At 47.8% G+C, this 21,318-nt stretch overlaps 1 protein-coding gene across 1 annotated transcript in view; it reads right to left on the minus strand.

The window, feature by feature from the left end:
• Window positions 1-21,318, minus strand: part of pnpla7b (patatin-like phospholipase domain containing 7b) — a 217,252-nt gene that overhangs the window by 149,835 nt on the left and 46,099 nt on the right. Inside the window, 4 exon segments of the mRNA XM_084338011.1 lie at window positions 813-962; window positions 14,430-14,619; window positions 18,956-19,079; window positions 21,243-21,318. The exon segment at window positions 21,243-21,318 is cut by the window's right edge and continues 56 nt beyond it. Coding sequence (XP_084194137.1) covers window positions 813-962; window positions 14,430-14,619; window positions 18,956-19,079; window positions 21,243-21,318 — 540 coding nt within the window.

Genomic DNA, 21,318 nt, shown 5'->3' on the forward strand with positions numbered 1-21,318 from the left:
CAGTGTACATGTCCACACGGTTCTCGTCTAGGTCTCCTCGGGTGAAAGCGCCATGAAAGCAGCCCAGCCTGGATAAGCACTCTAGCTGGTACGAGGAAGCGTTGGTGATGCTGGTCACTGTAGAACTTTAGCCGCACGATACACTATACACAAATAGACTATTACTGACTTAATAGAAATATGTCGCACTCGACGGTATAGCGCCAAACTCTGACAATTCAGTTATTAATTCGCACGCGGTCTCAATGCTCTATTTTGGGGCCAAACAGGCCATACTTCACCGCACGTTGTATCGTGGGTGAGGCTTCAACTTATTGGGTAACTCTGACTTCTGACTAAGTGCTTCTGTATTCACCTGCGCCATATTTATATGCACGGCGAACAAACTAGTGCCAACCTCATTTCTGTCTCGTAGCCCTGGGCAAGGCCGGGCATGCACAGACATGTCTTGACGGTGACTTTGAACCTGACTCCGGAGGCATGGCTCTGGCGCCTGTGGACCGCTGTCCAATAGGAGAATGAAATATTATGGTCTGTACTAGGCTAAAGGGACATTCCGTGTATATGTACAAGGAATATACAAGGGATATCAAACGATATACAAATACTATGCAATATATATCAATCAATAAATATATATATTCGGTTTAATCTGATCCTTTGTAACACAAGGCGTTTGTATTGTTCTAGGTTGCGTACCGATGGCACTCAGCACATGTAGTGTGGTTAGTTCAAGAACACAAGGTGTTTGTATTGTTCTAGTGTGGTTAGTTCAAGAACACAAGGTGTTTGTATTGTTCTAGGTTGCGTACCGATGGCACTCAGCGCGTGCTGCAGCTCCAAGGTGAAGGCCATCATTGGCACCTCTTCAGAGACGGGCAGGATGGTGACCGTGGACAGGTTGGAGGCTGGGTTCCCTGCGTCCCACTTGCTGGTGGGGGTGTGGAGGGCAAGGCCGCGGGCTGGAGGGGGAGGGGGAGCAAGGAGCACGTTTCAAGTTGGATTGATTGAAAACTTTATTAACAGATTGCAGAATGGGGTACAATACAGTACGGCTCAATACACACAATTGTTAAGGGGATGCAGACCAGAGAAAGACCTTTGTCTTGTTTACATCAGGGTCCCCCATTTTCAATTCATAACATTTATGACATACATGATATACAGTACTGTTACATCCAGACATTTATGACATACAAGATATACACATATTATATACTGTTTATTTACAGACAGAGTTTCTAAAAGAGAATATATACATTTAACACTTTCCGTGCCAGCAGTGCCGTGCCTAGGTACCCCGTTGCTCGATCATATTTGTGAACGCATAAACTATATCTTAAATTATGGCTATGTGTCTAATACGCCCGTCGCTTATCAATGACTTGTGTGCAGTCAACATTGTCGAAACGGATTTTTTTTTAATCGGTTCATTTCCCTTTTATACGATTTAGAAAAACGCTCGTTTTTTGAAAGTTTCAGAAAAAAATATTGATTTCACACGAATCGCCCTTTACTGGAATACACAAAACACGTTGTAATTTTTCGGCCTATTTATGAATCGTTTTCAAATAAACGCTAGATTATCGATAGTATATGTGTACTTATGCACGCTATAGAAGCGGGTTGAAAAACCGATTCTCTTATTTCCTGATCGCACACACACACACATACACGGGACACGTTGATATATCTGTGAAAATAGCTCTGATTATCCCAAAACTGCTCAAATAGATTCCTTACCTCAGATCAGATGTTCTCCAAAAAGATTATTCCAATTCCTGATCGCCATTCCAAATATCGATCGCGTTTATTGATCCAACACTGGATACTGGAAACACTTATTCTCCGCTGTTCTGATGGTGGGCAATGACTGGGATCGTCTCCGGTTACATGCCTGACAAGTAAAATGTGGAATCCGGAAAAAATATTTCCCATGCGTTTCATTCAATCCAATCCAATGGGGTGCAATTCCCAATGGAGCTCAGAGAGAGTTCCAGTGGTAACGTGAGGCTAGATTGATGAAATATGAATGACGCTGAGCCTACAATGGAGAATGGAGAAGGCACGTGGGTGGACCAGGGTAGGAGACCGGGGTCCTGGAGCGGAGAGAGGAGAGAGAGGAGGGCCGGAGTGAACCGAGGCAGACTGAGGGCGGAGGCAGACGAGGAGGCGAGAGATGGAGTCGGAGAGGAGACACGGGGAAACGAACGGGATGAGTACACACACAAGGAATGGAATAAGCAGCCCAGATAGAAGCACTGTATAAGAACTGACGAAACATATGCATGAACACACACTACAAACGCTGCAGAGGTAAATAAGTAAGAATATAATTAGGCAACACCACATGAAACGAGGGTATACCAACAGTGGCCAGTAGAGGGAGCCGTCGCTCCAGCGAAGGCCTAGGAGGGATGCCCCAGAGGGGACACACAAACACAATGAGAACGCAGACATTACGAATGAGGATAATTACAGGGGCGAACAGACATGTCCCGGCTATAGACAATGCATAATGCCTACTGAAACACATACATGAACACACATTGCGAGTATCACAGATGGAAGTAATTAAGAAGATAAATATGCAGCCCATAGGAAATAGATAAAAGAAAATACATGGGCGCACACAGAGGATACCACACGTTTGACTGGGAGGAAGGAGGGGCAATGGAACGTGTGACTCACATTAAGAGAGACCTAGGAGGTGGGGATCTTTGGACAGGAGGAAGGACATATAGAGCACTTTGACCAGGAGCTCGAACGCACTAAACAGCACGAATGCTTCAGGCCCCCACGCCGCTAGGGAGAGCCCTCTCACTAAGAGAGCAGTTACTCTTCACCCGCCAGCAGGGGAGAGGGGGGGGACACACCTCCGAACACCTTGGGAGCACTTTATGTAGAGTTTATGTTTTTCTTTTTTGTTAACTATTATGGGTACACGGTAAAGAGAGCGGAGGCTACAACCGAAGGTAAAACTGTATATGACATGGGGGGGACTGACAGACGAACAAAGAAGAAATATGGCAAAGGTTAAAGGTATAAAAATGATGTTGAATGTAAATGGAATGAACAATCCGATAAAAAGGAGTAAAGTGATGTTGAAATGTAGAAAAGATGAGATGCAAGTGGTATTTTTGCAGGAGACGCATCTTATAGCACAGGAACACGAGAAACTGAAAAGATTTGGATATGAGAATGCATATTATAGTTCCTTTAAACGGACCTTGAGGAGAGGAGTAGCCATATTAATCAAGAACACGGTTACGTTAGTAAATGTATATGCCACACCGGAGAGTGAGAGATGTTTATTTGAGACCATTTATGACATGATAGCAATGGAATTGGAAGGGATATTGATATGTGCGAGGGATTTTAATGTGGTATTGAATCATGACATGGACACTACAAGTACTAGGAAAGGGAGACCACAAATCAGTAGGTATATGAATATACAAATGGCAGAAATGGGAATTACAGACGTTTGGAGGAGGATGCACGCTTTGGACAGGGAATACATGCACTACTCACATCCACACGCGACATATTCGAGAATAGATCATTTCCTTATGACGACGGGGGACAGCTACAGGGTAAAGGAAAGCAGAATATGGGTAGCGGACATATCGGACCACAGTGCGACATATCTGATAGTAGATCTGGAGGGAAGACGGAGGAACACGGTCTGGAGACTGAATGTGGGACTATTGAATAATAAGGGGTTGGTGAGTGGAATTAAGGAGGAGATAGCCAGATATAAGGAGGAAAATGACAACGGGGAGGTCGACCCGAACATTCTATGGGACACACTGAAGGCGGTAATAAGGGGAAAATTGATGGAGAAAGCAGCACTACTGAAGAGAGCCAGAACGGAGACATATCACAATCTGATAGGGAAGCTGAAGGATTTAGAGAGGAAGCACCAGATCTCAAAAGAACAGGAAACGCTCAGGGAAATCAAAGAAGTAAGGGCCAGGATAAATAGGGAATTATTGACGGAAATAGAAAAGAAAGCGAGGTTTATGAAACAGACATACTATGAGGGGGGACCAAGGGCGACTAGACTGTTAGCTAGGAGAATCAGGACGCAACAGAAGTTAAACACGATACACACAATAAGGGATACAAAGACTAACGAAATATTGAGACCCAGCTGAAATAGAGAGGACATTTAGAGATTACTATAAGACACTATACACACAGCCAATGGCAGCGGGAGAAGAGGAAATAGACGCTTTTTTGGAGAAGCTGGAGTTACCATCAATAGGGATAGAACAGAATGAAGAATTAAATAAAATAATTACAGAACAGGAACTGGAAGAGGCAATTAGTAGAGCAAAGAACAACAAATCTCCGGGGAGCGACGGATTCCCATCGGAATTCTACAAGACATTTAGAGTAGAATTAGCGCCCATGTTAGTAGCGGCATTCAGGCACACGATGGAAGAGGGCAAAATGCCTCCCTCATGGAAGGAAGCCATAATCACCACGATACCGAAAGAAGGGAAGGATAGAGAATTATGTAGTAGTTTCAGACCTGTGTCCATACTCAACATGGATTATAAGATGTATACATCAATAATATCAAAGAGATTCGAGACGTTTATGCCAGACATCATAGATGAAGATCAGACTGGATTCATTAAAGGGACAGACGCAGGACAACGTAAGAAAGACATTACACATAGTGGGGGCCCCCCAGGGCTGTGTTCTGAGTCCCCTCCTCTACTCCCTGTACACACACGACTGTGTGGCTCAGCGGAGTAGCAATACAATCATCAAATTTGCTGACGACACAGTGGTGGTGGGCCTGATCTCTGCCAACGACGAGAGGGCCTACCTGGAAGAGGTCAAGGTCCTGGCGGGATGGTGCCAGGAAAACAGCCTCTCCCTGAACGTCAGCAAAACAAAGGAGATGATTGTGGACTTCAGGAGGTCGGGGGTCAAGGACTACAGCCCCCTCAGCATCGACGGGGCACAGGTTGAGAGAGTCAACAGCTTTAAGTACCTCGGAGCCTACATATCCGAGGACTTGACATGGACCACACACATTGACAGTGTTGTGAAGAAGGCACGACAACGCCTCTACTTCCTCAGGCGCCTAAGGAAGTTCCAAGTCAGTCAGAAGATCCTTAAGAACTTCTACTCATGTACAATAGAGAGCATCTTGACTGGCAACATCACCTCCTGGTTTGGGAATAGCACTGCACAAGACCGAAGCAGACTACAAAGAGTGACACGTTCAGCCGAACGCACAATTGGAGGGGGGCTCCCCACCCTCCAGAACATTTACAACAAGCGTTGCAAGGGCAAGGCTAAGAGAATCATTAAAGACTCCAGTCACCCGAACAACTGCCTCTTTGAACTGCTGCGGTCAGGCAAGCGATACCGGAGTCTCAAGGCGAGCACAGAAAGACTCAGAAGAAGCTTCTATCCCCAGGCCATCAGGCTGCTAAACGAACAATGAACACTACACAACAACAACCACCAAACGCACATAGCACACACATCCACACGCACACACTCACTTTAAACAAACACACTGTAGCACCCACTCCCCACACTTTATATTTATTGATGAAGGATTGCACTACAGCTCGTACACCTTACTGTAAATTGTACCTAAATTGTACCTCATCCCATTTCTGCTTTGCACTATATAGTACTGTACATTAGTACACTGCATAGTATTGTATATTATATGGTAACTCAGAACATTGTACATATGTCTATACCAAACACTGTGACCTCATTTTCTTCTTCTAAATTACATGCTATACTATGTTATTTGATACTATCTTGTCTAGCACAGTCTCTGGAGCGTAACAGTAAGAAGCATTTTGTATGAAAGTATTCTGTACTTCTGTATGACAACTATTAAAGAAACTTGAAACTTGAAACTTGGAGGATATACAAAAGCAGGGTGAGAGTGCGGTACTGATTAGCCTAGATGCAGAAAAGGCATTCGACAGTGTTAGATGGGTATTTTTATATAAGGCGCTAGAGAAATTCGGACTAAACGAAAGGGCAATGAAGACGATCAAGGCACTATATCAGGAGCCGACAGCGAGAATTAAGGTGAATGGCAGCCTGACGGATAGAATCAGACTGGAGAGGGCTACCAGACAGGGATGTTGTCTCTCGCCGACGCTCTTCGACGTTTTCATAGAACCATTGGCACAACTGATCAGACAGACCGAGGACATCAAGTGGATAGTGATAAGGGGGACGGAACACAAATTAGGCCTATTTGCGGACGACGTGATAGTGTACATGAGACAACCAGATAAGAGCTTCCCGGCACTGATGGATCTACTGAAGGAATATGGCCACTACTCAGGATACAAACTAAACGTGACAAAGACACAGGCCTTAGCGTGGAACTATACTCCAACGACAGAAATTAGGGAGGAGTACGGGATAAGGTGGGACATGGACAGGATTAAATACCTAGGGGTGAACATTACGAGAGGGTGGGGAAGTTGTTTGAGGCGACTTATACACAGATCAATCAGAACATCAAGAAAGACTTAGAGAGATGGACAGTAATGCCCCTGGACTTCAACTCAAGGATAGAGGTTATTAAAATGAACATACTATCAAGGTTACTATACCTGTTTCCGTCACTACCCATACAGATACCACAGAACCAATTCAGGGAGTGGGACAGACTGGTATCAAGGTTCATATGGGCGGGGAGAAGACCACGGGTCAGATAAAAAACGCTACAACTACCAAAGGAAAAGGGGGGAATGGCCAGCCTACAAGACTTATTATGCAGCATAGCTGAGAGCAGTGACGTGCTGGTGCAACGACAACTATGAGGCTAGATGGAAAGACATTGAAAAAGAAGGGGGGGGGATACAAAGTACAGGTTCTCGTAGGAGATAGGGAACTATTCAAGGAAAAAGAGGAACTGTTAGATCCAATCACCAAGTGCACCTTGATTATATGGAACAGAGTAGTAAAAACACACAAGTTGGGGAAGCAGTCAGGGGTTCTGAGATGGGTAGCACATGACAAGAGGTTCGAGCCAGGGAGGGTGGACCATGGATTCAGAAGGTGGGAAAGAGGTGGGGCAACAGTGATATGCAAAAAGAAGGGGGAAATGCAGACACTACAAAAACTGAAGGAGAAATTTGGATTAGAAAACAGGGACCACTTCAGATATCTACAGATTAGAGATTACTATAACAAAGAAATAAGAGGGGACAAAGACGAGGAACAGAATGGAATAATTAGGATGATAGTAAGGGCGTACGAAGGGGGAAAGGAAGGGTAATATCAGCACTGTACCGGGCTATAATGGCCAGCAAGGGACACACGACTGACTATATAAGAGAGAAATGGGAGAGAGAACTAGAGATGGGAATCACAGAGAAGGAATGGGATAACATATGCGAGGTGCAGCACTCAACAACAGGGTCAAGGGTATGGAAGGAATTTGGATGGAAGAACATAATCAGGTTCTTTATAACCCCGGAGTTGAAGGGAAAGTATGCACCAGCACAAAAGGCATGCTGGAGGATGTGTGGGAAGGAGGGGGCAAATCACACACATGTATTCTGGGGATGTCAGAAGCTGAAGGGGTATTGGGAGGAGATAGGGGAGGCAATAACCAGAATAATAGGATACGGGTTACCCCAGACGTGCCTGGTGCTATACTTAGGGGACTTGACGCACGAGGGTATACAAGGGGGGGACAAATATTTAATAAAGATAATGCTGATATCGGCCAGAAAAGCAATAACGAGGCAGTGGTACAAGGAAGACCCACCGACAATAGCACAATGGGAAGGAATAGTAGAGGAGATACAGGATATGGATAGGATAACGCACATGCTGAGGCTACAGGAGGAGAAATATGGGGAAAGTGGGGGGACTATAAGGGGGACGGGAACGACATCACAGAGGGAGAAGCGAATGCAACACAAGAAGGCGAAGGATGAGGGAGGAAAGAGGTTCGAGGAGGGTCATTGAACCCATGTCACACACTTTGCCTTAGTCAGTACTTTTTTTTTTTTTTTGAGGGTATTATGATTTTTCTTTATTGTCTATGCTTGTTTGGGCCCATATTATTGTACTGTTGTGTTATTGATGTCATTGTAAATGTTGTGTTGTATGTCTATAAGTGTTAAATAAAAAAATTTAAAAATTTAAAAAAAATAAAAAATAAGGGAATATTCAGTCAATATACATAATTATATACAATATACAATACAGAGTAAAATGAGTAACAGTGAGGTACAATGCAAAAATTAGATGAGGTACAAAACTTAGGGTAGGGTGCAAATGAGGTATGAATGTGGTGCAAATCTCTTTAATAATAGATAAATATAAAGTGTGTTAAAGTGAATAAAGTGAGTGGTAAGGTGAGTGTTTGTTTAAAGTGAGTGTGTACATGTGGATGTACACACCTCATGTACCCTCATGCTCCCCTGTCCCCTACTTTGCCATAGCTTGCCCCCCCACCTCCCCGCACTTGCTAGCCCCCCTCGGCCCCTCCCTACTGATGTGCCCTCATCCTCCTCACCCGCCCCCCCCCCCCCCCACCAACCCCAGCCCCAGAACTACAGCCCAGACCAAACACCCGGAGACAACCAAACACCCACCTTCATCACAACGGATCGGGTAAGAAGGCAGCTCTCCAGGGTCAAGGTGAATAAAGCCAGAGGACCAGACAACATCAACCCCAGAGTGCTCAGGGCCTGCGCTGAGGAGCTGGCGGACACATTCCAACACCTCTTCAACCTCTCACTGAGACTGAAGAAGGTTCCCCGGCTCAAGTTCAAGTTCTTTAGTTCAAGTTCTTTAATAGTTGTCATACAGAAGTACAGAATACTTTCATACAAAATGCTTCTTACTGTTACGCTCCAGAGACTGTGCTAGACAAGATAGTATCAAATAACATAATAACATAATATAGCATGAATTTAGAAGAAGAATGAGGTCACAGTTGTTCGGTATAGACATATGTACAATGTTCTGAGTTACCATATAATATACAATACACAATACTATGCAGTGTACTAATGTACAGTACTATCTAGTGCAAAGCAGAAATGGGATGAGGTACAATTTTAGGTACAATTTACAGTAAGGTGTACGAGTTGTAGTGCAATCCTTCATCCATAAATATAAAGTGTGGGGAGTGGGTGCTACAGTGTGTTTGTTTAAAGTGGGTGTGTGCTATAAAGTGTGTGTAGTGGGTGCTACAGTGTGTTTGTTTAAAGTGAGTGTGTGCGTGTGGATGTGTGTGCTATGTGTGTTTGGTGGTTGTTGTTGTGTAGTGTTCATTCATTGTTCGTTTAGCAGCCTGATGGCCTGGGGATAGAAGCTACTTCTGAGTCTTTCTGTGCTCGCCTTGAGACTCCTGTGTCGCTTGCCTGACGGCAGCAGTTCAAAGAGGCAGTTGTTCGGGTGGCTCGAGTCCTTAATAATTCTCTTAGCCTTCCCCTTGCAACGCTTGTTGTAAATGTTCTGGAGAGTGGGGAGCCCCCCTCCAATTGTGCGTTCGGCTGAACGTGTCACTCTTTGTAGTCTGCTTTGGTCTTTTGCAGTGCTATTCCCAAACCAGGAGGTGATGTTGCCGGTCAAGATGCTCTCTATTGTACATGAGTAGAAGTTCTTAAGGATCTTCTGGCTGACTTGGAACTTCCTTAGGCGCCTGAGGAAGTAGAGGCGTTGTCGTGCCTTCTTCACCACACTGTTAATGTGTATGGTCCATTTCAAGTCCTCGGATATGTGGGCTCCGAGGTACTTGAAGCTGTTGACTCTCTCAACCGGTGCCCCGTCGATGCTGAGGGGGCTGTAGTCCTTGACCCCCGACCTCCTGAAGTCCACAATCATCTCCTTTGTTTTGCTGACGTTCAGGGAGAGGCTGTTTTCCTGGCACCATCCCGCCAGGACCTTGACCTCTTCCAGGTAGGCCCTCTCGTCGTTGGCAGAGATCAGGCCCACCACCACTGTGTCGTCAGCAAATTTGACGATTGTATTGCTACTCCGCTGAGCCACACAGTCGTGTGTGTACAGGGAGTAGAGGAGGGGACTCAGAACACAGCCCTGGGGGGCCCCTATGTTGAGGGTGATGGATGAGGAGGTGCAGTTGCCTGCTCTCACCACCTGGGGTCTGCCAGTCAGGAAGTCCAAGACCCACTGGCAGAGGTCATAGCCCAAGCCCAGGTCCCTGAGCTTGGCTATGAGTATGGAGGGGACTATGGTATTGAATGCCGAGCTGTAGTCGATGAATAGCATTCTCACATAGTTCCCCTGCCTCTTGTCCAGGTGTGATGCTGCTGTGTGCAGCACATGGGATATGGCGTCCTCCGTGGACCTGTTGGGGCGGTATGCAAATTGCAGGGGGTCCATGTTGATGGGGAGGGAGGAGCAGATGTAGCCCTTTACTAGCTTCTCAAAGCACTTCATGGCTATGGAGGTGAGAGCTACAGGGCGGTAGTCGTTGAGGCAAGCAGGCTTGGATTTTTTGGGTACAGGGATAATAGTGGACTTCTTCAGGCAGGTGGGGATGACAGCCTGTTCTAAGGACAGGTTAAATATGTCAGTGAATACTGGGGCCAGTTGGTCGGCACAGACTTTTAGGACGCGGCCGGGGATGCCGTCCGGACCTGCTGCCTTCCTGATATTCACTTTTTTAAAGGTCCGCCTCACCTCATGCTCTGTTACCCTGAACACTGCGCCTCCATCAGCAGCCGACCCCCCCCCCCCCATTGCCGAGGCTTGTGAGCTGGTGTTGTTATTACCAGCATCAAACCTCGCATAGAAGGTATTGAGGTCGTTTGCTAAGGAGATGTCATTGTTCAGTTTGAGGGAGGCGCCTTTGTAGTCTGTCATCGTTTTGAGCCCCTGCCACATAGCTCTAGAGTCAGCTTGTTCAAACTGGAGTTCAATTTTATCCCTGTAGCGCCGTTTGGCCTCTGACACTGTCCTCCTTACGTTGTGTTGCGCCACCTTGTGGTCATTCATGTTGCCTGCCACTAGGCCGTCATTGTATGCTTTGGTGCGCTCTCTCAGAGCTTCACGGACGGATTTGTCTACCCAGGGTTTTTGATTTGGGTAAACTTTCATTTTGGTAGTGGGGATTGTTTCTTTCACCCTAGTACAGACATAGTCCAGCACTGTCTCCGTGTAGGCATTAATGTTATCTGTGTCGCGGAATACAATCCAGTCTGTGTTGTGGAACACTGACCGGATCGTATCCTCTGACGTCACATCCCATTTCTGCACCTCTCGCGAGACTACGGGAGTACTTTTAATTCTTTGTCTGTACTTTGGTGTAAGGAAAATGGATGCGTGATCTGACTTGCCAAAGCCACTATCAGAATGAGCCTTGTAGCCACCTTTAAATTGCGTGTAACAGTGATCTAGGATGTTACCGCCTCTGGTGTTGCAAGTCACATGCTGGTAGAAATCAGGCAATACCTTTCTCAGATTGGCGCTATTGAAATCTCCCAGTACTAAAATGGCGGCGTTAACGTTCGTCGCTTGTATATTATTTACCTCGTCGTGTAGTCTGGAGAGCGCGGCGTTGTTGTTGGCTTGCGGTGGAATATACACTCCGACCAGGACGATCGCCGTTAACTCCCTCGGGAGGAAGAAAGGACGACACTTGATGGTTATATATTCCAGTTCTGGGGAGCAGTAGTTGGATAATTCCTTCACATTCGTTGGATCACTCCAATTTTTGTTAAACATGAAGGCAATACCTCCACCACGTTGTTTACCGGACTCTGATTGTGTCCGATCCTTCCTATGGATAAAGAAGTGATCCGTTGGTTGAATCGCGTGATCTGGAACCTCCGGTGTTAGCCAAGTTTCGGTGAAGCAAAGGACATTGCAGTCCCTAACGTCTCTTTGATATTGAATCCTTGCTCGGATGTCATCCAGTTTATTGTCTATTGATTGTACATTGGCTAGCAATATACTGGGAAGTGGTGTACGGTGTCGTCTGGATCTCAGCCTGTTTCGGATCCCAGACCTTTTTCCTCGACGTCTTTTCCTGGGGTCTAGGAACAAAGGATCCGGTCCTAGTCTCCGGAGGATTTCTTCCGGCCATTGATGTGGTTCGGAAAGTTGATCCAGCGAGTAATCCAGTTGGTAAGTTTCCCGTAATCCAATGTCAATGATTGACTGACGGTCATACACATATAATGCACCAACAGTTGGTGCAAATAAAACTCCTAATACTATAAAAATTAACAAAATAAAGCACAGTCTCGTCGGAGCGATCAGAAAGGCAGCCATCACAGCAGGCTGTGGAAAACATCCCTTATCGTCCTGGTGCCCAAGAAGGGACACCCCACCACTCTCAATGACTACAGGCCGGTTGCTCTGACGGCACAGGTCATGAAGGTCTTTGAGAGGCTGGTTCTGGAGCACCTTAAACCACAGGTGAGAGGCTTTACGGACCCCCAGCAGTTTGCGTATCAGCAGAACATCGGTGTGGAGGATGCCATAATCTACATGGTCCACAAGGCCTACTTACATCTGGAGAAGCCGGGCAGCTCAGTGAGGGTAACATTCTTTGACTTTTCCAGTGCCTTCAACACTATTCAGCCTCCACTACTGACTGAGAAGCTGTCAGTGATGGGGGTGGAGGACGACTTGGTGGCCTGGATCTTCAACTACCTCACTGGCAGACCACAGTGTGTCAAACTGCAGGGGTGCCACTCGGACGTGCTGATCTGCAACACTGGCGCCCCCCAGGGAACTGTATTGGCACCCTTTTTATTCACCCTGTACACCTCAGACTTCCGCTTCAGCTCCGGGAACTACCATCTCCAAAAGTTCTGATGACTCCTCCATCGTTGGATACATCACCAACAACAACGAGGAGGAGTACAGAGCTGTGGTGGAGAGATTCACAGAGTGGAGCAATGAAAACCACCTACAGCTCAACATCAGCAAGACGAAGGAGATGGTGGTAGAGGTAGACCATCAGCGGAGCAGGAGGAAGCCCCCAACTCCCATCATCATCCAGGGGGTGGAGGTGGAAATGGTGGAGAACTACACATTCTTGGGTGTTCTCATGAACAATAAACTGGACTGGACGGACAACACCGAGGCCCTCTACAGGAAGGGACAGAGCAGACTGTTCTTCCTGAGAGGGCTCAGGTCTTTTAATGTCTGCAGCAAACTGCTGCAGATGTTCTACCAGTCTGTGGTGGCTAGTGCCCTCTTCTTCGCTGTGGTATGCTGGGGGGGCAACACCAACACAGACAAAATAAATAAACTAGTCAAGAAAGCAAGCTCTGTGGTGGGAGCGGACCTGGATAGTCTGCAGGTGGTGGCAGAGGGGAGGACAAGGAGGAAGCTGTATGCTATCCTCGATAACCCCTGCCACCCCCTCTATGATGAGCTGACCGCATTGCGGTCCACGTTTAGCCACAGACTTATCCCCCCCCTGACATACCACAAAGCGCTTCGGGCAGTCCTTTGTCCCGGTGGCAATCAGGCTCCACAACCAGGCAGGGCCAGGACGGGCTAACTGCTGTGGACTGGAGGAACTGGGTTGTGGACTGTAACCAATTAATATCATGATTGAACTCGTTTTTTTCTTTTCTTCCATTCGCCACTTTTAGCTCTATTTTAGCTCTTCTTTTTAGCCCTATGTATTTGTCCATCTTCGTTTATAACACATACTAAATAAGTGTATGTTATGTATTAACTGTTTCTATTAACTGTTTTTTAATTGCTGTGATGGACATCTGAATCTCCCCTCAGGGATAAATAAAGTTTTTCAATCAATCAATTCGATGTGTGTGCAGCAGTGAGTGGATGATGGGTTGTTAAATAGTGTCATTGTCGTTGAGCATCCTGATGGCCTGGGGATAGAAGCTCCTTCTGAGTCTCTCTGTGCTTGCCATGAGACTCCGGTAGCGCTTGCCTGACCGCAGCAGTTCAAAGAGGCAGTTGGTTTATACCTAGAGCATGAGGTTTATACATTGGTTGGTGGGTGCACAAACGCACACACAAAATGTAACAACAAAACATCATCTACACTCACAGCACACACATCCACACGTACACACTCACTTTAAATAAACACGCACTTATTGGTAAAGAGATTTGCACTACAATTCATACCTCATTGCACCTTACCCCAAGTTGTACCTCATCCCATTTCTGCATTGTACTGTATAGTGTATTGTACTGTAACTCACTGTTACTCTTCTTTTTTTTTTACTCTGTATTGTATATTGTATATAATGTATATTGCCTGAATACTTAAAATGTTTATACTTTTTATCTGTTTTTTTTATCTAGCACACTCCCAGGAGCTCATGACAGAAAAAAGCATGTCATGAAAAAGTATTCTGGATATTTTTTTACTATGACAACTAATGAAGAAACTTGAACTTGAACTTGCGCACACACGCGGTACCTGCCAGTGGTCACACACGCAGTACCTGCCAGTGGCCCGTTGACCTGCTGCATGTTGCCCAGGATCTTCTGCCCCAGCAGGTGGATGAGCCGGGTGACCACCTGCGGGTACCTCCTCTTGATGGAGTTCAGCGCCCCCTCCGGCAGCTTGGCCAGCTCCGAGTCCCTCACGGCGTGCACCGTGGTCGCTCGGTTCAGATGGGTGAGGGCCTCCACCTGGCGGGGCGGGGGGGGGGGGGGGGGGGGGGGACACACACAGTCAATCACTAGTCCCGATTATTAACCCTTTCACTGCCCCACTACCACACAACGGTTTGACCCTTTCACTGCGACACGACAAAGTGTAGTGTAAAACCTTTACACCACAGACGGTTAACCTGATAGTAAAGGGTTAACCTTCTGTGGTGTGGCAGTGAAAGGGTTACGACTCGTCAGACAAACATGCAGCGTGTCCTGAATTAAAAACAGCTTCTTCCCCACTGCCCCCCCCCCCCCCCCCCCCACTGGACACTGAACTCCCTGTAGCAGCCCCACTGCCATACGGACACTGAGCTCCCTGTAGCACCCCCACTGCCATACGGACACTGACCTCCCTGTAGCACCCCCACTGCCATACGGACACTGACCTCCCTGTAGCAGCCCCACTGCCATACGGACACTGAACTCCCTGTAGCAGCCCCACTGCCATACGGACACTGACCTCCCTGTAGCAGCCCCACTGCCATACGGACACTGACCTCCCTGTAGCACCCCCACTGCCATACGGACACTGACCTCCCTGTAGCACCCCCACTGCCATACGGACACTGACCTCCCTGTAGCACCCCCACTGCCATACGGACACTGAACTCCCTGCCTGCCGTACGGACACTGAACTCCCTGTAGCAGCCCCACTGCCATACGGACACTGAACTCCCTGTAGCAGCCCCACTGCCATACGGACACTGAGCTCCCTGTAGCAGCCCCACTGCCTTACGGACACTGAACTCCCTGTAGCACCCCCACTGCCATACGGACACTGACCTCCCTGTAGCACCCCCACTGCCATACGGACACTGACCTCCCTGTAGCAGCCCCACTGCCATACGGACACTGAACTCCCTGTAGCACCCCCACTGCCATACGGACACTGACCTCCCTGTAGCACCCCCACTGCCATACGGACACTGACCTCCCTGTAGCACCCCCACTGCCATACGGACACTGAGCTCCCTGTAGCAGCCCCACTGCCATACGGACACTGAACTCCCTGTAGCAGCCCCACTGCCTTACGGACACTGAACTCCCTGTAGCAGCCCCACTGCCATACGGACACTGAACTCCCTGTAGCACCCCCACTGCCATACGGACACTGAACTCCCTGTAGCAGCCCCACTGCCATACGGACACTGAGCTCCCTGTAGCAGCCCCACTGCCTTACGGACACTGACCTCCCTGTAGCACCCCCACTGCCATACGGACACTGAACTCCCTGTAGCAGCCCCACTGCCATACGGACACTGACCTCCCTGTAGCACCCCCACTGCCATACGGACACTGAACTCCCTGTAGCAGCCCCACTGCCATACGGACACTGACCTCCCTGTAGCAGCCCCACTGCCTTACGGACACTGAACTCCCTGTAGCCACCCCCACTGCCATACGGACACTGAACTCCCTGTAGCAGCCCCACTGCCATACGGACACTGAACTCCCTGTAGCACCCCCACTGCCATACGGACACTGAACTCCCTGTAGCAGCCCCACTGCCTTACGGACACTGAACTCCCTGTAGCAGCCCCACTGCCATACGGACACTGAGCTCCCTGTAGCACCCCCACTGCCATACGGACACTGACCTCCCTGTAGCAGCCCCACTGCCATACGGACACTGAACTCCCTGTAGCAGCCCCACTGCCATACGGACACTGAGCTCCCTGTAGCCCCCACTGCCATACGGACACTGAACTCCCTGTAGCCCCCACTGCCATACGGACACTGAACTCCCTGTAGCAGCCCCACTGCCATACGGACACTGAGCTCCCTGTAGCAGCCCCACTGCCTTACGGACACTGACCTCCCTGTAGCAGCCCCACTGCCATACGGACACTGAGCTCCCTGTAGCAGCCCCACTGCCATACGGACACTGAACTCCCTGTAGCAGCCCCACTGCCTTACGGACACTGACCTCCCTGTAGCACCCCCACTGCCATACGGACACTGACCTCCCTGTAGCAGCCCCACTGCCATACGGACACTGAACTCCCTGTAGCAGCCCCACTGCCTTACGGACACTGAACTCCCTGTAGCACCCCCACTGCCATACGGACACTGACCTCCCTGTAGCAGCCCCACTGCCATACGGACACTGAGCTCCCTGTAGCCCCCACTGCCATACGGACACTGACCTCCCTGTAGCAGCCCCACTGCCATACGGACACTGAGCTCCCTGTAGCAGCCCCACTGCCTTACGGACACTGAACTCCCTGTAGCACCCCCACTGCCATACGGACACTGAACTCCCTGTAGCAGCCCCACTGCCTTACGGACACTGAACTCCCTGTAGCACCCCCACTGCCATACGGACACTGAACTCCCTGTAGCACCCCCACTGCCATACGGACACTGAGCTCCCTGTAGCCCCCACTGCCATACAGACACTGACCTCCCTGTAGCACCCCCACTGCCATACGGACACTGACCTCCCTGTAGCAGCCCCACTGCCATACGGACACTGAGCTCCCTGTAGCCCCCACTGCCATACAGACACTGAGCTCCCTGTAGCAGCCCCACTGCCATACGGACACTGAGCTCCCTGTAGCAGCCCCACTGCCATACGGACACTGAGCTCCCTGTAGCACCCCCACTGCCATACGGACACTGAACTCCCTGTAGCAGCCCCACTGCCATACGGACACTGAACTCCCTGTAGCAGCCCCACTGCCATACGGACACTGACCTCCCTGTAGCAGCCCCACTGCCATACGGACACTGAACTCCCTGTAGCACCCCCACTGCCATACGGACACTGACCTCCCTGTAGCAGCCCCACTGCCTTACGGACACTGAACTCCCTGTAGCAGCCCCACTGCCATACGGACACTGAGCTCCCTGTAGCAGCCCCACTGCCATACGGACACTGAGCTCCCTGTAGCACCCCCACTGCCATACGGACACTGAACTCCCTGTAGCAGCCCCACTGCCATACGGACACTGAGCTCCCTGTAGCAGCCCCACTGCCATACGGACACTGAACTCCCTGTAGCAGCCCCACTGCCATACGGACACTGAGCTCCCTGTAGCACCCCCACTGCCATAAGGACACTGAACTCCCTGTAGCACCCCCACTGCCATACGGACACTGAACTCCCTGTAGCACCCCCACTGCCATACGGACACTGAACTCCCTGTAGCCACCCCCACTGCCATACGGACACTGACCTCCCTGTAGCAGCCCCACTGCCATACGGACACTGAGCTCCCTGTAGCAGCCCCACTGCCATACGGACACTGAACTCCCTGTAGCAGCCCCACTGCCATACGGACACTGACCTCCCTGTAGCACCCCCACTGCCATACGGACACTGAGCTCCCTGTAGCAGCCCCACTGCCATACGGACACTGAGCTCCCTGTAGCACCCCCACTGCCATACGGACACTGACCTCCCTGTAGCACCCCCACTGCCATACGGACACTGACCTCCCTGTAGCACCCCCACTGCCATACGGACACTGACCTCCCTGTAGCACCCCCACTGCCATACGGACACTGACCTCCCTGTAGCAGCCCCACTGCCATACGGACACTGACCTCCCTGTAGCACCCCCACTGCCATACGGACACTGAGCTCCCCACTGCCATACGGACACTGAACTCCCTGTCTGCCGTACGGACACTGAACTCCCTGCAGCAACCCCGCCTACCTCTGTTGCTATGGACATGGACATAAATAAACTGTGATATTGTAGGTCTTTGTAATTATGTATTTAACTGCATGTAGTATGTATGTATTGTAAGTAGGGATGCTCGATATTGTTTTTTTTACCGATACCGATATACTGATATTGTCCAACTCTTAATTTCCGATACCGATATCAACCGATACCGATATATGCAGGGTCCCCCCCCCCCCCCCCCCCCAAAAAACTGAATAATTTCGGTTAATTAACATTACATATCTCTTGTCGTGTAATTAACACAACATTATGCATACTTTGACAATAAATAAAATAATAATTTGTTCTTACTTGCTTGCCTGGGTAAATAAAGGTTAAATAAATGTAAAAAGAATTAAAGATTAAAATAAATATTTAAAACAGATACCGATATTTTCCGATATCACATTTTTATGCCAATATCGGCCGATAATATCGGTAGGCCGATAATATCGGACATCCCTAAATGTAAGTGATGTTATATGTTCTATGTTGCAACAATGCTGTAACTGCACTGAAAACAAATTCCACCCGCCTGGCTGGGTGGTCATTAAAGAATCTAATCTAATCTAATCGGAATAAGAAGGAAAACCTACGGCTATAGGACAGAACAGAACCCCGGTGGCCGACCACTCACCACGCCGATGAGGTCTCCGCGGCCGTACTCCCCGGTCAGCTCCTTTTTCCCGTTGTCCTTCGCGACGACCGAGCGCAAACGTCCACTGAGGACAATGAAGGTGCTGTCCGACTTGTCTCCCTGTCTGGAAGAGACAGAGACGATAAGAGATGAGGGGAGTGGTTTAGACCGTGAACAGGGTCCATGGAGACGCTCGACTTCTTTGTTCCTTCAACACTTGAGCTTTTTTCACTTCAAAACGAGGTATAAAGCTGGGTCACGTGAATGTGATCGAGGAAGCTTCAAACGTGATACCGAAGAGTGACATGTTTCAAAGTGTGACCTTTTGAAACAGTTGGCAATCTTCTTAAAAAACAAAATAAAACTAAATCTGTACTAGCATATTCATCCGTTTCCGCTCAGGCACAGATTGCTCTGCCGGAAACCCCAAATAATAAATCTGTGCACTAAGATAGCTAGGAGCACTGGAACCACGACACATCCTGACCCACTGCACACTCTGTATTGTGCACTTATATTGCCATATTTAATGTACTGTGTGAAAGTTTGGGGAAATACCTATAAGAGCACCCTACAAAAATAATAATAATAGAATAGTAAATCATGTTGGGTATCGTGAGCATACTAATAATTTATTTTTAAACAAACAAACATTGAAATGTATGGACATAGTGACATTTTTAATGGCACACATTATGTTCAAAGCAAGAAATAATTTACTGCCAGGTAATACTCAAAAGATGTTTAGGGATCGAGAGGGAAAATATGATTTAAGAAGGAATTATAATTTAAAACGATGTATGCTATGTCCGCACTACTATTAAAGGTTTGTGTATTTCAGATTGTGGTGTGATCCTGTGGAATGGCTTAGATGAAGTAACAAAAGTGAGCAAGAACATTGTACAGTTCAAAAATAGGTATAGGAAAACTCTCATGAGTACAAAAACGAGGAGCTCTAAAATTGTTGCTTTTAATTTCTACTAAAATTACATTTTTTATTGATGTTTATTTTGTTTGTTATTTTAGGTTTGTAGGAGATTTTGTATGATATTGTGAGGAAGGGGCAGGACTAGATAAACATTTGCTTCCTTCTGCTCCTTCTCAAACTCATTTGTTTATCATTTAACTCATTCAGTGCCAGAGGGCGCTGTTTACTGTTACTGTTGAAAGGCCAGCGCTTTAAAGTATAGGAATACGTGGCGGTGTTTGCAGGGCTCAAACTATATTATATACCATAGCTATGGATATAATACTATTGGCCATTTGACATCGAGTATCTATAGTTAAATTTGTGAAAAAGAAATAATTTTTTCATCCATACATTCCCGCTTTATACCGTGGTGAATATGAGTATAGTTTTAGAGTAATCCTGTCTAATCCCAGAAAACTACGCTATGCAGCAATACGTGCATTTCACAAAAAATTTGCTGTTTCTCGCCTGTATACGCTACTATTTCGAAAATCAACGCTATATTATCGGTATTATGTTTCATCGTCAATGCATGAAAGGGTGTGGGGGGGGGGTGTTTTTCTATGCTTTGATCGTCACTAACGGAATACATTACACACATACGCTCGGATCGCAGTGAAGGAATTCTTGGATCAACGCAAGATTGATACCATATAGTCCTTACCTTGAGTAGGATGTACTCCAAAAAGAATATTCCAATGATCTGATCGCCATTCCAAGTATTGATGTCGATCGTGTTGCCAACATAATCCACCAAAGAACATGAACCGGGAATGCTTGATTCTCCTCAATCCATGCGTTATAAACCCGTTATAATGCCCGACAAGGAAAACTCCGCCCGGACACTTTAGATCGACGCACAGCCCAAGACAGAGAGTTTCAAAGGATGTGCAATACCGGCCGCAAGGTGGCAGGCAGCGGTATTGGACGTTTGCGATCTCAGACCCATTCCCAATGATAACATCAGGCTCCCTGGATGGATAATCAATGGAAATAGCGAATAAAAGAAATAACGACCAAAACCCGACTATACTCGGGTCTGGCGTGGAAAGTGTTAATGAAGAATGTAAGATTTAATTTTTTTTCTTTAGTTTATCCTTTTTATTGTGTTTTTTATATGGGTGTGTTCGAGATAAAATCAACTCAACTCTCTTTAGTATCCTAACTATGCCATCAGCAGTCCATGTGGCAATGTAGCAACATACTGAATGACTACAGGTGAGGTTATTGTGTCTGCAGTGGGATGGGGCTCACCGTGTGGCCAGACAGTACTGCCACTAGCTACTCACCAGGTTTCCCCCCTCATTCAATGGTTACCTGTAAACGGCCCGGCCGGCCTCCACAGCCATCCAGTCCAGAGCGAAGTCGATCTGTCTGACGAAGGAGGACACTC

Source organism: Notolepis coatsorum, assembly GCF_963971535.1.
Source record: "Notolepis coatsorum genome assembly, chromosome: 1".
Taxonomy (NCBI): Eukaryota; Metazoa; Chordata; class Actinopteri; order Aulopiformes; family Paralepididae; genus Notolepis; species Notolepis coatsorum.